The 14,039-nt window shown below is 54.9% G+C and overlaps 1 protein-coding gene across 5 annotated transcripts in view; it reads right to left on the bottom strand.

The window, feature by feature from the left end:
* Nucleotides 1-14,039, bottom strand: part of RNF213 (ring finger protein 213) — a 97,610-nt gene that overhangs the window by 45,278 nt on the left and 38,293 nt on the right. For all 5 annotated transcript variants that reach the window (XM_072746414.1, XM_025999910.2, XM_025999909.2 and 2 more), the window contains 11 exons: nucleotides 13,220-13,397; nucleotides 11,186-11,359; nucleotides 10,734-10,883; nucleotides 7,777-8,366; nucleotides 6,733-6,898; nucleotides 5,512-5,729; nucleotides 4,166-4,306; nucleotides 3,881-4,045; nucleotides 2,034-3,189; nucleotides 783-976; nucleotides 432-587 (listed from right to left, as the gene is read on the bottom strand). In XM_072746414.1, the coding sequence (XP_072602515.1) occupies nucleotides 432-587; nucleotides 783-976; nucleotides 2,034-3,189; nucleotides 3,881-4,045; nucleotides 4,166-4,306; nucleotides 5,512-5,729; nucleotides 6,733-6,898; nucleotides 7,777-8,366; nucleotides 10,734-10,883; nucleotides 11,186-11,359; nucleotides 13,220-13,397 (3,288 nt within the window). The remainder of the gene's footprint in view (nucleotides 1-431; nucleotides 588-782; nucleotides 977-2,033; nucleotides 3,190-3,880; nucleotides 4,046-4,165; nucleotides 4,307-5,511; nucleotides 5,730-6,732; nucleotides 6,899-7,776; nucleotides 8,367-10,733; nucleotides 10,884-11,185; nucleotides 11,360-13,219; nucleotides 13,398-14,039) is intronic.

Genomic DNA, 14,039 nt, shown 5'->3' on the forward strand with positions numbered 1-14,039 from the left:
GCGTTTCACTCAAATGGCATCCACCCCAAAATGAATGCAACAAACTTGAGATACTCCTACCCAAGAAAAGTATTTTATTTTTATTCAAGACGTTATTTTTTTTAACAAAGATTTTATTTACTTTTTTTTTTTTTTATTTTATGATAGTCACACAGAGAGAGAGAGAGGGGGGCAGAGACACAGGCAGAGGGAGAAGCAGGCTCCATGCACCGGGAGCCCGATGTGGGATTCGATCCCGGGTCTCCAGGATCACACCCTGGACCAAAGGCAGGCGCCAAACCACTGCGCCACCCAGGGATCCCTATTCAAGACGTTATTAAAGAGTAATTGTAAAGGCTGATTCATCTATACAAACACAGTACCCACCGGCTTCGCTGAGGCAGAAACAGGGAGCACGGGCACAGAAACGTGACAGGGCCCTGGGTACACACCTGTCTTGAAGGTGCCTTGGGTAGCGCTGGAGTCGTTTCCAGGATTTCAATGATGTATAAGTGGCACGGGTTCCGAAGCCATATTTTCCCATTTATATCCATTAAGTACCGCAGGATGAGGAGCTTGAAAATGAACACCCAAAGTCCAGTCTGCACCTAGAGACAGAATCACATGGGTCTGTAAGCACTTGCACAGACGCTGACACAATCCAACCCCGAGGGTCTTGGACGGAGTGATACTGAGGCGCATGCAGAAAGAGGAAATTCTGTTTATAGGGAGGGGCCAGGGCGGGATGTGGGGACTGCGTCCTCCCTGGCTCGGCCATTCAACTGACAACGTGGGGCACTCACGGAAGAGGTCACGTCAAAGTGGAAGATCACAGGCATCGTCTGGTAGCAGGACTTCAGGAAAGGCAGGAGGGAGCTCAGCACTTTTTTCTCGTCCACCTGAGGGTCGATGAGTCGGATAACTTTCAGGGGCACTTCTTTGTCTCTAAGCTTCCTTTCCAGTTTGCTATGTAACCTCTCCACATAGAGAGACTTTCCTGTAACACGAGAACACGGAAATTAGGGGGCGCAGTGGGGGGGCTCAGTCAGTTAAGCATCCAGCTCTTGATTTCGGCTCAGGTCGTGATCTCGGGGTTCTGGGATGGAGCCCCGCATCCAGCCCTGCGCTTAGTGCCGAGTCTCCTTCTCTCTCTCTCTCTCTGCTGCTCCCTCCTCTCTCTCTCTCAAATAAATAAACAAAATCTTAAAAATAAAATATGGAAATTAGGTGCCAGTGTTGTGGACTTGGAATAAGAGAATCCAGAAAGATTTATTATTATTTTTATTATTTTTTAAAGATTTTATTTATTTATTCATGAGAGACACAGAGAGAGGCAGAGACACAGGCAGAGGGAGAAGCAGGCTCCCTATGGGGAGCCCGATGCGGGACTCGATCCCAAGATCTCGGGATCATGCCCTGAGCCGAAGGCAGACGCTCAACCAGTGAGCCACCCGGGCGTCCCCAGAAACATTTAGAACAGGTCACTTCTCTGTGCAAAATTCAGAACTGACGCAATATAACATCATGGTTAAAAAATGTACTCTTGAACCCTCAACTGTCCTTGCTGGGATGGATGGTGGGATCTGAATGGGAGGGCAGGGGCCGCGCCACCCATGTCTGGGGGAGGAGAGCAGGTGCAGGTGCAGCTTTTGCACACGGAGAGAGTAGTGCTGTTAACACGAGAAAGTGAACCGAAGGGAAGTCAAGGGACATTTGTTTCTTCCTAAGACAAAGCAGTCACACCTCTCTCGGCTCTCAAGACCCGTATCAACCTGAAAGTGGCCAAAAGAGTTTAAGAGAGAAGGAGCTTTTGAGAAGCTTGCTGAGAGGAAGGTGGCTTGGCTCCCTGGAGTCGCCAGAGCGTGAAACCCAGGGAGAAAGGGCATCCCGTCCCAGCACGGGCCCCGATTTACAGCTTTGCAGGATCAAAACCTCCGAGACTCAGTTCCCCCTCCTACAGAAAGCTCCGTCTGAGTTGCCCCTGCTGGATGGGGAAGGGCCGTCAGAGGGTCCCTGGGTCCCGGGGGGCCCACCCACCCAGGAGCTGTCATTACCAACGCCAGCTCTCTTGGAGGTCACAACCCCCACGCACATCCGGTCCCGGAACACATCAGCAGCCGACGGTATGTTCTCGGGCACCTGGAAATGCTTAGCCAGGTAGGCCTGGATGTCTTGGAGGGACGCCTGGGGGGTGATAAGGACTTTGTGCTGGCTGAAGGCCGAGGGCAGGTGGCAGTGCTCCCGCTCGGAGTCGCAGATCATCACCAGCTGGAAGTCACCCTGATGCGCCTGCAAGCACAGGTGCAGGAAGAGCGTCTCCGCCTGGCAGGCCACCTCGTAGCTCAGCAGGTCCGCGTACAGCAGGCTGTAGATCCCGCGCCCCCTGGAGCCTGGGGTCAGGCAGCGGCGCAGGAGCAGCGCCACCTCCTCAAACGTGGTTCCCGGGGTGCAGAGCAGCATCTCGTCGAAGGTGGGCAGGGGCTCGTTCTCCATGTGCCTGTAGATGGCCAGGGCCGCCGGCAGCACCTCCGAGTGGCCACAGACGATGAGGTTGGGCTGGCCGACGTGCAGGCCTTTGGGGAGGTCCCGCTCCACCGGGTGTCTGTTCATGCGGGCCAGGGAGGCCAGATAGAGGCCGAGGGCCTCCAGGTCCAGGCAGTGGGGCAGGAAGGCACTCATGCACGCCATTGACTGCTCCAGGATGGCCCGCAGCTTGTCCACCAGGCTGAACTCGTGCGGGAGCGCCTGCCTCAATCCCTCGGCCGCTGTCCTCTCGTGGTGCCTGGCGGCCTTGCCACTGGACTCCCGGAGGGCCTCTTTGACGTCCCTCAGGGTGCAGTTGCCTTTGATGAAGGACAGCATGGTGAGGGCGGCGGTGCTGGGCTTCGGTTCCTTGAGCTGTGTGCTCAGGTACACCAGCTGCTCGGCGGTGTAGTAGTTGAGATAAAAGTGCTTAGCCCGCTTCTCTGCCACGAAGCTTATCCAGTGGTCCAGGAAGTCCTCCATCTGCCTGCTGACAGCCTCCAACAGCTCGACCACCGGCCCAGTGCCCTTGAGCTGGTTTATGAGCGTCAAGCAGAAGTCCATCCGAAGGGAGACGCCGTGCCGGGGGGAGCAGAACACCTCGGCTTTCCAGGCCCTGAACAGCATGTTTCCGGCACAGTAAAGGTTTATGAAGGATTGGACGAGCCTCTGCACATTGGAGAACACCTGTAGGAAACGGAACCAGGCGGGAGATCTCACAGGGCTGCGTCAGAGGGGACACAACCATCTAGAATGACGCGAACTGATCTCTAATTTGAAGAACTTGGGTTCACGTCTTTCGACTGGTTCCCTGTGTGGCCTCGAGGCCTCGAGGGCCCCGGGGTAATCCCAGACACCTTATTTCCCCATTTACATAATCAGCTTCCAGGAGGGACTCTCTGATAAGGGTAAAGGCTGTCGTCATAAGGTACAAACGCCCTTGAAAGACAAGAACACAGCACAACGTCTGGAGTCTCTTACGTACGATGGTATTCCTTTGTCTACATGGTTCACTTTTGATTCCGATGAAGAATGACTGTCTACATCTTCTAGTCTTTGTGGGTTCTCACTGACTTACAGGGTGAGTGAAGCAAGAGAAGTGCCTTCCTGGGGGCTGAGGACAATTCTGTCTGTGCACCTTAACAAAGGACCACCGACCACAGGGCTTGTCGGAGCTCGGCCGTCTCTTGGGGTCAAGAATGGGGGTTCCTGCATTCTGCGGACCTGCTAGCTCTCCGTTCCATGCACTTAAAGCAGAGCGCTTCCTATCAATTAACCCAAACTCAAGTCCTTCTGACTTTCTCCAGCCACTGGGCCGCGAGAGCCCTCGGCCCAAACACAAGCTCCAGACACCTGCTCCGCCCCGACGAGTCCTCACCTTGGAGAACACCTCTACTTGGACGTTGCCGTGATCCTTCTTGCCAGACATCAGCATTAATTTGTTCAGAAGCTCCTTGAGCTGTTCCAAAGAGTAGACTCGCACCTCCTCATGGTCTCCGTGGCTTTCGGGCAGGAGCAACTGCAGAACCGTGTCCGGGGAGATCTGTGGAGCCGCACATGCTTAGAGGGTGTTTCTCTGGAGGCAGGGTCCTCCCCCCACCCGCCCCATTTCCAGCAGCCTGCACAACCACTGCCAGCTGTGCCAGGAGGCAGGGCGGCTCACCTTTTGGCCATCTGTGGGGGCCCCGATCATATAGATGCCTTTGGTGTTGATGGCTGTCGCCAGTGACAGGGAAGAGAGTTCTACTGACCCGTGGCTTTCCCTCACGGTTTTCAGCCACTCCAAGTTCCTGGCAGAGTCACGCTGTTGGGATGGGAGGGGAACAGGCCAAGGTGTGAGCAACCTTCCTTCTCTTCTTCCTGTGGTGCCTCCTCTCTGCTCCATGGGGCGAGCCCCTCCTCCCCAGCTGCCCCTCGTGGTCCCTGTCCCACAGTGTTGCTCTTATGTGATGGGCTGTGGGTCCGCGTTCCCCACCAGTGGCCACTGGCCTGGCTGGCACCTGGGGGCACGTGGACAGGACGGTGGGAGAGCTTCATTCTGCTGGGCCCCCAGACCGGGGGGATGCTGGGTAGAGCTGGGCAATGCAGCCTTACGTTCTAAGTGCGCTTCTGGGGACCCCACGCCCAACCAGAAACACTCGGGAGAAACTACAGCAAAGGCCTTTTGTGCAGACCTAAGCTCCAGCAGCAGAAATGGAGACGCCTCTATCTGGTCCTTCCATCCACTCTCCTTCCCTCCCTCACCCCTGGATGGCTCTGGCCAGACATCGCCTCTGCACGCTAGCCACATGACGCGGTACGGGTCTGCGCCGACCCTGGTGCACAGTTTACTTAAACTGGCATGTTCATTCATTTTTCTGATAAAAAATTAATTTATAGGGGTGGCTGGCTGGCTCAGTCAGTGGAGTGTGTGACTCTGGATCTCAGGGGCCTCAATTCAAAAGCCCCATGTTGGGTGTAGAGATTATTTTAAGACATTATACTAATTGTGGGAAATACGGAAGGTACAGAGCCATACACAGAATGAAATAACAGTTATCACCAGCACAGAACACTGGTCCTGCGTCAGTCTTCTTTCCATGTGCATTTTGCACGATGGAAGTTGCTCTCATTTACATGAAATTCTCAATCCTCTTTCTAATGTCACAAGGGAGAGGAAGCATCTACACATATGAAGGGAAACTGGTGTTTTTTTTTTTTTTTTTAGACTTTTAAAAAATTTTATTCATGAGAGACACAGAGAGAGAGAGAAAGACAGGCAGAGGGAGAAGCAGGCTCCATGCTGGGAGCCCGATGTGGGACTCCATCCCGGGTCTCCAGGATCATGCCCTGGGCCAAAGGCAGGCGCTAAACCACTGAGCCACCCAGGGATCTCCCGGAAAACCGGTTTCAAACCTCATTTGAACACCTGCTGTACAGGTGGGGTAACATGCAGTCCTGCCCCTCGTGGTGCCGAGCGACCCCATACACAGCCTTGTCTGCTCGGGTGACGCCAGAAGTAAGACATACCAGTTTATGGGGCAGGTGCGGATCTTTCTCCAGAGCCTTCCACACTTCTTTGAGGTGCATCATGAACTCGTTGAATCCTGCACTCGTGTCCAGCTTATACAGCAGCGACGCGGAGCCCTGCACGGCATCGTGGAAGCAGGCCACCCGGTCCACGTCGATGTCGTTCTCCCCCGCCGAGATAGAGGCCAGGTCCACAAACACCTTCAGCTCGTTGATGCCTTGGGGGAAAGGACACGCAGGTGAGCCCCGGGCGGCCCCGGCACGACCCCCTGCTCCCCGTCAGACCTCCAACCACATTTAGCGAGGCTAGAAATGGACGGGGTGGGTTTTTAGGGTCTGATCCACTTTCAGCTTTTAGTATGAATCTGGGGCTGCTTTTTCTTCTGCTGTCGATGTTGACACCAGCGGCCGATGTCTGGCCTTATGAAGCAACAGGGACATCCAGACACGGCAGGAGGCCTCCGTGCACTTGTTTCATGTAATCCACGCAACGTCACCATTTAATACCAAAAGAAACCGGCTCAGCTGGTAAGTACTATGTTGACAGTGAACTATAAAGAAATGGAGATAATTCTCCTTGGGCTGCTTAACTAGTCCAAGGATATATGTCAAAGTGGGCGTTTGGGAGCACCAAGGCTCCAGATGAGAGCCGCCCCCTCCGCCCTGCCCCACACACCAATGCTGCCACCGCCACTGCCCCCTTTCCTGCTTCGTCCACCTTACCCCTCCTGCTCCCCTCCATGCAACCCCTCTGCCAGAGGCGCCTAGGCCACAGGGCAGAAAAGCCTTCCAAGCTCTTGCCCTCCCCCCCCAAAAAAGAAATGCACATAACACTAATGGAGCTGATGTAATCAGAACTCTTCTGTGCACAAGAGCTTATACGTTTTCCAGTTAGAATCAACCAGAGGAAAAAGCTGAAGGGGGCAAGATTTGTAAGAATGTGATCCCCAACTGTACCCAGCAAGCCTCCAGAGTGGGGGAAGAAAAGTAACCAAGGAAATCGATTTTATGCCAGAACCTAAGACATACTTCGGCCCGCATCATGCACGTTCTGCTGACAGTCGATGAGGCACGCACTGAACACCCACGTACGGGATGCAGACATGCCTGTTCTTCACACAGCGCGTGACCTGTCTGCAAGCGTAGGAACCCCTCCACCCACCCCGTGAGCCATCTGAGCACCCTCTCCAGACCCCCAGCAGCCTCAAAGACTGGCTGTACCTCCGAGAGCCTCCCGGACCCAGCTAATGAACTCCTTCCTCAGGGCCAGCTCCTTCAGACACTGGGACCGCGTCTCACTGATGTCATCCAGCAGCTTTTTGGCACGGATAAGCTCCTTGCTGATCTGCTCCAGCTTCTCGTGGCGGTACTTGTCAAAGTTGTCAGTCTGCAAGACAGAGCTCTACTGTGGGCTGGACCCGGTTACCCGGAACCCTGGGGTGGGAGCAAAGGCACTGACCATCCCAAAGGCCCCGTCCCCGCCCCTCCTGGACTTGCAGCAGCTAAAGGCAGGTGCATGAAGCTCCTGTCCAGGAGCTGGGATGCTAGAGGCCCCCACTGCCGTCTCCCCATCGATCCACGGTAACTACTCTGCCTCGGTACCTGGCATTCCGAGAAGAGACTTAGGTAAGACCTTTGCCAGGTGCGTATTGTTACTTTTCCTATTTTACAAGTAAAGAAACAAAGCGGTCACAGAGCGGTGACCTACTTGAGAACGCGCTGCTGGGATGCAACCTTATGTGTGCGCGATTCCAAATTTCGTGCTACCTTTGCATCGTCTTCGTAAGTGATTCTCTTGTATTGTAACAGAGGTCACGGGACGCCTTGCAAAGGCTCGCCTGAAGGAACCAAAGCAAAGGACTCGCCCCTCCGCTGTAGCCGAGAGGCTTGCGGTGGGCCGCACCTCCACCTCGCCGGCACCAGCCGATGTGAACAGAGGGGCCTCTCCCGCCTGTCTCTAACCTGCTGAGACCGGATTACTCTTTCCAAATCCCTGGCTACTGAAAGAGGGTCACTGTCCGTTCCCAAATTCTCAACCCTCGTGCCAACCTGCGAAAACGCTCACTTGCCAGGAGCACTCACGCTACTGATAAACAGGTAAAAATGAAGACCTTGGCACGGTCAGACCGTCAGGTGAGACACAAATGACAACTCCTGGGGGAGGCTGTGAACCTATCCTATCCGGCTCCCGGAATCTGGAGAGCCTATGGGAACCCCCACCCCCACCCCCACCCCCACCCCGAGGGTCCCTGGCAAATAACTTACAAAGTGTAACAAAGTGTGCAGAACATTGAAGTTGCCAATCAGGCCCAAATTCTCCTTGACCTCCAAGATGACCTTGGCTGAGCTGACAGCCTGGTCCAGGTGATGATACTCCTGGATCTGCGCAACACGATCCTCGATCCAGTCCTGCTGGTCGCTGGGGTCCAGGGCACACATGGTCCGGAGGTCGGAAGTGAGGTTGCTGTATTTATTCACAAAGTCCTTGAAGACAGTGTTGACCTCCTGAAAGGTGATCTTGCCTGACCTCAGATCCTCATACAGTTTCATAAACTTCTCGAAACACGGGACATACAGGTATGTATACACCTCCTCAAGCTGAAGAATCTGCCGTTCCAGCTCCTCCTCGGGCTTTCTCAGCCCCTCCGCGGTGTTTTCCCAGAAGACCTGGAAGATGTGGCTGTCCTTCAGCTGGTCCACCTTCTCGGCCATCTCCTGGATGTGGGGACTCAGGTTGTAATGCACTGTCCTCTTCATGTCCAGGAAGCTGGACGACAGCCTCACTGTCACAATGTCACACAGTCTTTTACTGCCCAGATCTTCCAAGTTTTTCTCCACCATCTTTTCCAGATCCACTTTGAAACCACAAAGGAAATCAGAAGTCAAACCTCTGCTTGAGACACCATTTCACTTTACTTTCCCCGTATGTACTGTCCTTGCTGCTCATCAGGAAACTCATATAAGCACCCGTGCTGGCCGTTTCCCTCACTAAGAACCCATCTGTCTCCCTGCCCCGAGCTGGTTCATGAACTCTCACAACAAAGCAGGCACAGTCGCTTCTGGGCGCTGATGGCAGTGTGGACACTGCCTGCTTCACTCCCTCCCCACATCCCGCACTCCAGTGCTAGCACAGACGTGGTCTTGGAAAAGTCATAAACCGGCTGGGCTAGGAGGAGCAGAAAAGATGCCCAGAGCCAGAGCAGGGAGGAGTAAAAACCCAGATGTACAGCGGTGGCCAAGGCTGAGCTGGGCCCCGGGGTGTGGACCCCCAGCCCACAGTGGGGAGGTGGGAAGCAGGAAGGCTCTGGGTTCCCTGATGGCATATGCAGCGGTCGCTCGGCCGCTGGAGCTGGGAGCTGCTGAGGAAGTGGGGAGGGTCTGGCTGGAAAGGCTGGAGAAGAGGTCGGACTTTCATGCCCACCCCATTCTAGGTAGTGGGCCGGCCGCCCATTCCACTCCAGCCAGTGACAGCTGCTAGCGTGGGGACCGCAGGGCTGGCCACCCCTTGGGAGAGGACCTCACGTGTCCACTGCAGGCCCCGCTGCACCACCCTCAGGGTCTTCCCTAGGGTTGCCGGCCCCTCTCTTCATCCAAACAGAAAAAGGATGCCCAGACACACATGGACAATCTTTACTGTGAAAGGCAGACATGGCAACATGAAGATAACTCGGAGGAAAGAGGAAAGTCTGGGAACAAAAGACAAGGAAAACCTCTAGGGGCGCCTGGGGGGTGCCGTCAGTCAGTTGAGCATCCCCCTCTGGGTTTCAGCTCAAGTTGTGATCTCAGGGTCGTGCGATCGAGCCCTGCGTCAGGCTCCCTGCTCAGCGGGGAGTCCGCTGGAGATTCCCTCTCCCTCTGCTCCTCCCCCTGCGCGCTTGCTCTCTCTCTCAAATAAATAAATCTTAAAAAAAAAAAAAAAGAAGGAACACCTCTAAACCAAAAATGCAAATACTCTCAGAAAAGACAACTGCAGCTGTGAGCAAGAACAGGATAACATAGAAAAGGTCATTCAGAGAACAAGAGAAGTTCCTCTTCTAAACCAGACCCACATGTGAAGTGAAACGAAAACCAGCGGAAAGGCTGAAAGTCATGTTGCAGAATTTCTCCAACAGCAGAGCGAAAACCAAAGAGACGGGCAGCAGAAGAGGACGTTTAGGAAAGTTCCAGCGACCGCACCCCGGGAGGCCCAGCACCCAATGGCGCGGTCCCATGTGAGAAAGGCGAACCACTCAACTAATTCTCGAGAATTGCCCAGGAGTCAAGGACGTGGATTCCTGGACCAGGACCCTCCCCATCATGCCCATATGGTGGATGGAAAGGACTCCCGCCGAGGATACATCCCCTGAAGCTTCAGAAGCGGGAGACCCGAAAGATCTGAGAGCTTCCGGAGAGGGAACGCAGGCCACACACACAGGCCGGTGGGGAGAATCGCATCTGGATCCTCAGCAGTGCAGGGCGATGCAGCAACGCACTCGAGAACCTGCAGGATTTCTGCTGTAATTCCGCCCCTGGCCCGGGGGTCACCCTGGTCGAGGGCAGACATCCTTAGGGGTGCAAAGGTTCAAGATCTGTTCCCTCTCTCGGGGGGAGGGGAGGGAGGGAGAACTCATTGCACTAAAACGCAGGAGTGAGAGAGCCGGGCGGGGGGCTGGGGGGGCGTCCCAGGGTCTGAGAAATAGATCTAGTCGGGGAGAGATGTGAAGGAAACCCCTAGGATGGCGAAGGAAGGTTCTAGAACCACAGCCCTCCAGTCGAGGGAGGATCCTTCTGGAAGATCTAACTGATTGTTTGGCAAGGAAATCCAGACAGTCCATAAAGAGCCAGGGGGTTGCACTGAGAGCAGAGCGTTTGAGAAGGTGAGAATTTTAACTCCAGAGACACCCCAGCTGGCGCGAGAAACAGAAGAAGAATATGGTTGTGGACGGTGCATGTACGCAGCCGGGATCACGGAGCCCTGAACGCCGATCTGCTGGGGACGCTCCTGGCAGGAGCGGGCGTGGGGGCGGCTGGGGGGCCCGTGTGCGCAGGGGACACAGAGAGCCCAGCCCTCGTGTCCCACGGGGGCCGATGCCCCAGCCCGAGCGGGGAAGGGGTGTCGGAGCGCCATGGGGGGTGGGGGGCGGCAGGAGAAACAGCAAAGGGGACTCTGCTGCCCCGAGGCTGCCGTGTGGCGCGAGGCCCCGGGGCCCCTCGGTGTCGTTCGTGTTAACTCCGAGCATCACCTTGGACCAGCTGTTTCACCTTCTCGCACATGCTCAGGAGACTGCTCACACATTTCTTCTCCCTCTTCAGAGAGCTCAGCTCATCCATTCTCCAGACCAGCACCTCCTCCACGTTGTGTTCGTTCTCCAGGGATGAAAGACTCTTTCTCTCTGGAAGGAAGGAGTGACCCAGTGGAAGTGGGAGCGGGGCCTTCCCATGGGTGGCCACCATCCCCTCCACGGCCCTTTGGAGCCACTCACGGCCACGGGGAGGGACACGGTGACACTGCCTGGGTCACCCTTTGACCACTTTCTCACCGGTTTCCGTGGGATTAGAAACCGTCCCGTCTCCACTTAACTGACGGGAAGAGCCGCTCACCGTGAAGATGACAGAGGTCACCCCCCCACGAAGCCCCCGGGCCAGCGCAGTCATCGCACGCGGACCTGCGGCCGGAGCCCACTCGGAAACGTACTGGACTCCCAGATGCCCAGGAACTGATCCGTGTGCTTCTCGATGAGCTCCAGGTGTCTGACCAAAATGGTGCCGTGCACGAGGTCCTCGCCGACCTCCCTGAACACAGAGTTGCCGGTAGCCCACAGCTCCTTGCTGTCCTCGGTGATGTTGGCTAATATCTTCTGGTTGGTTCCTGATCAGATGGAGGACAGAGTGAGAGCAGCGGGGGCCCGCCCCTCGCCCCGACTCTGAAAAGCACGGAGGTCCCCAACAGCCTCCCCGTTGGGCCCCCACTTCCACACAGGCCAACTCAAGGTCACCGGGCGTCTCTGGACATGCTTCGCCCTTCACCAGGTTCTACGTGTGCCTGGCGGGCTTCCCAGATGACCTTGTTCATGAAGACGACTCCTCCCAGGGCAGAAATCAGCCAAGAGAGCCGCGTTGCTTAGGGTTTTAAAACCTGCTCCCCACTCAGCAGGCTGGATATTATTTTTCTTTTAAAGATTTATTTATGTTTATTCATGAGAGACACACAGAGAGAGGCAGAGACGCAGGCAGAGGGAGAAGCAGGCTCCTGGCAGGGAACTCGATGCGGGACTCAGTCCCAGGACCCCGGGGTCATGACCTGGGCCAGAGGCAGAGGCTCAACCGCCGCACCACGCAGGCGCCCCAAGATGTGGAAGCGACTTAAATGCACATCACTAAGTGAAACAAGCCCATCTGAAGAGGCCACAGACTGGACGACTCCCACCGTACGACATTCTGCGAAAGGCAGAGCTTCAGGGAGGTGGGGGGACGGACGAACAGGACAGTGTGGGACATTCTGTAGCATATCACAAAGGTGGACACACGTCATACGTTTGTCCAGACTCACAGAGGGTGGAGCCCTAATGCAAGAGGGAACCCTAACGCAAACTGTGGAGTTCAGTTAATAATCATGTACCAATATTGGCTCATCGGTTGTCACCAATGTCCCCCAACACAGCAAGACATGAAGAGCAGGAGAAACTATGTGTGTCGGGGGGCAGGCAGGTAAAAATACGGGAACTCTGTACACTCTGCTCAATTTTCCTGTAAATCTGAAACTGCCCTAAAAGTGTCTATTAATTTAAAAAAAACCAAAACGCAGGGGCGCCTGGGTGGCTCAGCAGTCGAGTTTCTGCTCAAGGGTGTGATCCCAGGGTCCTGGGATCGAGTCCTGCATCGGGCCCCCCGCAGGAAGCCTGCTTCTCCCTCTGCCTGTGTCTCTGCCTCTCTCTCTGTGTCTGTGATGAATAAATAGATAAAATCTTTTTTAAAACATTAAAATTTAAAGATTAAAAAAAAACCCCACGAACGTAACCTTTTCAAGCAAGTAGCTTTCAATAATGTACATAAAAATCCCACATCCACGATCTTATTTTGTCGCCACCACAACACTCGCACGCAACGAGCTCAGCTTTTGTCCCCATCATCCGATGGAACAGAGACCGCGAATCATCTCACTGGGATTTTTCGTTCCGAATCCAGTGCTTTCCCACTACATCTGAATCTGACGACTTACACACACACTTGGATATAATGTTTTTGGGGCGATATCTATCTCCCCCACCGAAACACTCGGGCACGGAGGGTGGGGGAGGAAGAAGCAGACGGTACTTGGTCTTCTGTTCAAAGGTCAACATTGGATCGGACGTTGACGCTGACCTCAGAATATCAGAGCCGTTTCTACAGCCAGACAGGCTTGGGTTTGAATTTTAGTCCTTAACACGCATCCCCGAGACCTCGGGTAAGTCGCACAGCACAGCCCCATCTGGAGGACGGGGATCTTTCAGGGCCGTCTCAGGGTCGCCACGGTGGCTGGGGCATGGCTGGCATTCAGGGGATGGTGGCTTTTGGGGCTGGCTTTCGTTCACCAGATGGCACATCCTGAGTCCCCTGGGTTCCTCCCTCGGGTCTGTTTCCTTTGTCGAACACCAACCTGTCCTATCAGGTGGAACCGTCTGCCACCCCCCCCCCCCGGGGGTCGGGCAAGCAGGCGGAGCCGGCGTTCCCAGCAGCCCCACGGACGTACTGCACAATTTGAAGAGATGCTTGATGTCCGGACATGTGAGCAGGTGCTCCAAGACCTCATCCAGGTAGTGTGGGGCGTCCTCGTTCCTCGGCCAGGACTTTGTGATCACAGCCGACACCAGGGTGCCGAAATTCTGCAGGTTGTGGTAAGAGATCCTCTCTAGAATACTGGTCTGATTCTGTAAGACAAGGAACAGAGACAGAGAGAAATGCAGGAGGGTTTTTTTTTTTTTAAATTGGTTTGCTTTTGAATAATGGAAGTAAATCACTCGTCCGATAGCACCCCAGGAATCCACTGTGGCTCGTTCCACAGAGCCTCAAGCAACCTGAGGACAAAATACCTCGTTTTCCCCAAGACCTTCCTGTTTCCCCGTGTGCTGACTCCTCACGTGACCAACAGCAGAGACGTGGAGATGGGCGGGCACACATATGCACACACGCAGAAAGAGGCGTGCACGGGCCATGCGGACACGCGCACACGCCATGCCCCCTCTCCTTCTGGCTCGCCGTCACTTCCCATGTTTTTTCCCTGGACTTACCATAAAAAGCACCAAAAGTAATGTGCATAAAATGATTCATATGGGGCAGCCCTGGTGGCGCAGCGGTTTGGCGCCTCCTGCAGCCTGGGGTGTGATCCTGGAGACCGGGGATCGAGTCCCGTATCGGGCTCCCTGCATGGAGCCTGCTTCTCCCTCTCCCTCTGCCTGTGTCTCTGCCTCTCTCTCTCTGTATCTATGAATAAATAAATAAAATCTTAAAAAAATTCATATGCATAGACTCTGTCGTAAACCCTAATTCTGACCTGTGACGGGCTTTTTGAA

This window comes from Vulpes vulpes, chromosome 2, assembly GCF_048418805.1.
Source record: "Vulpes vulpes isolate BD-2025 chromosome 2, VulVul3, whole genome shotgun sequence".
Classification (NCBI taxonomy): domain Eukaryota; kingdom Metazoa; phylum Chordata; class Mammalia; order Carnivora; family Canidae; genus Vulpes; species Vulpes vulpes.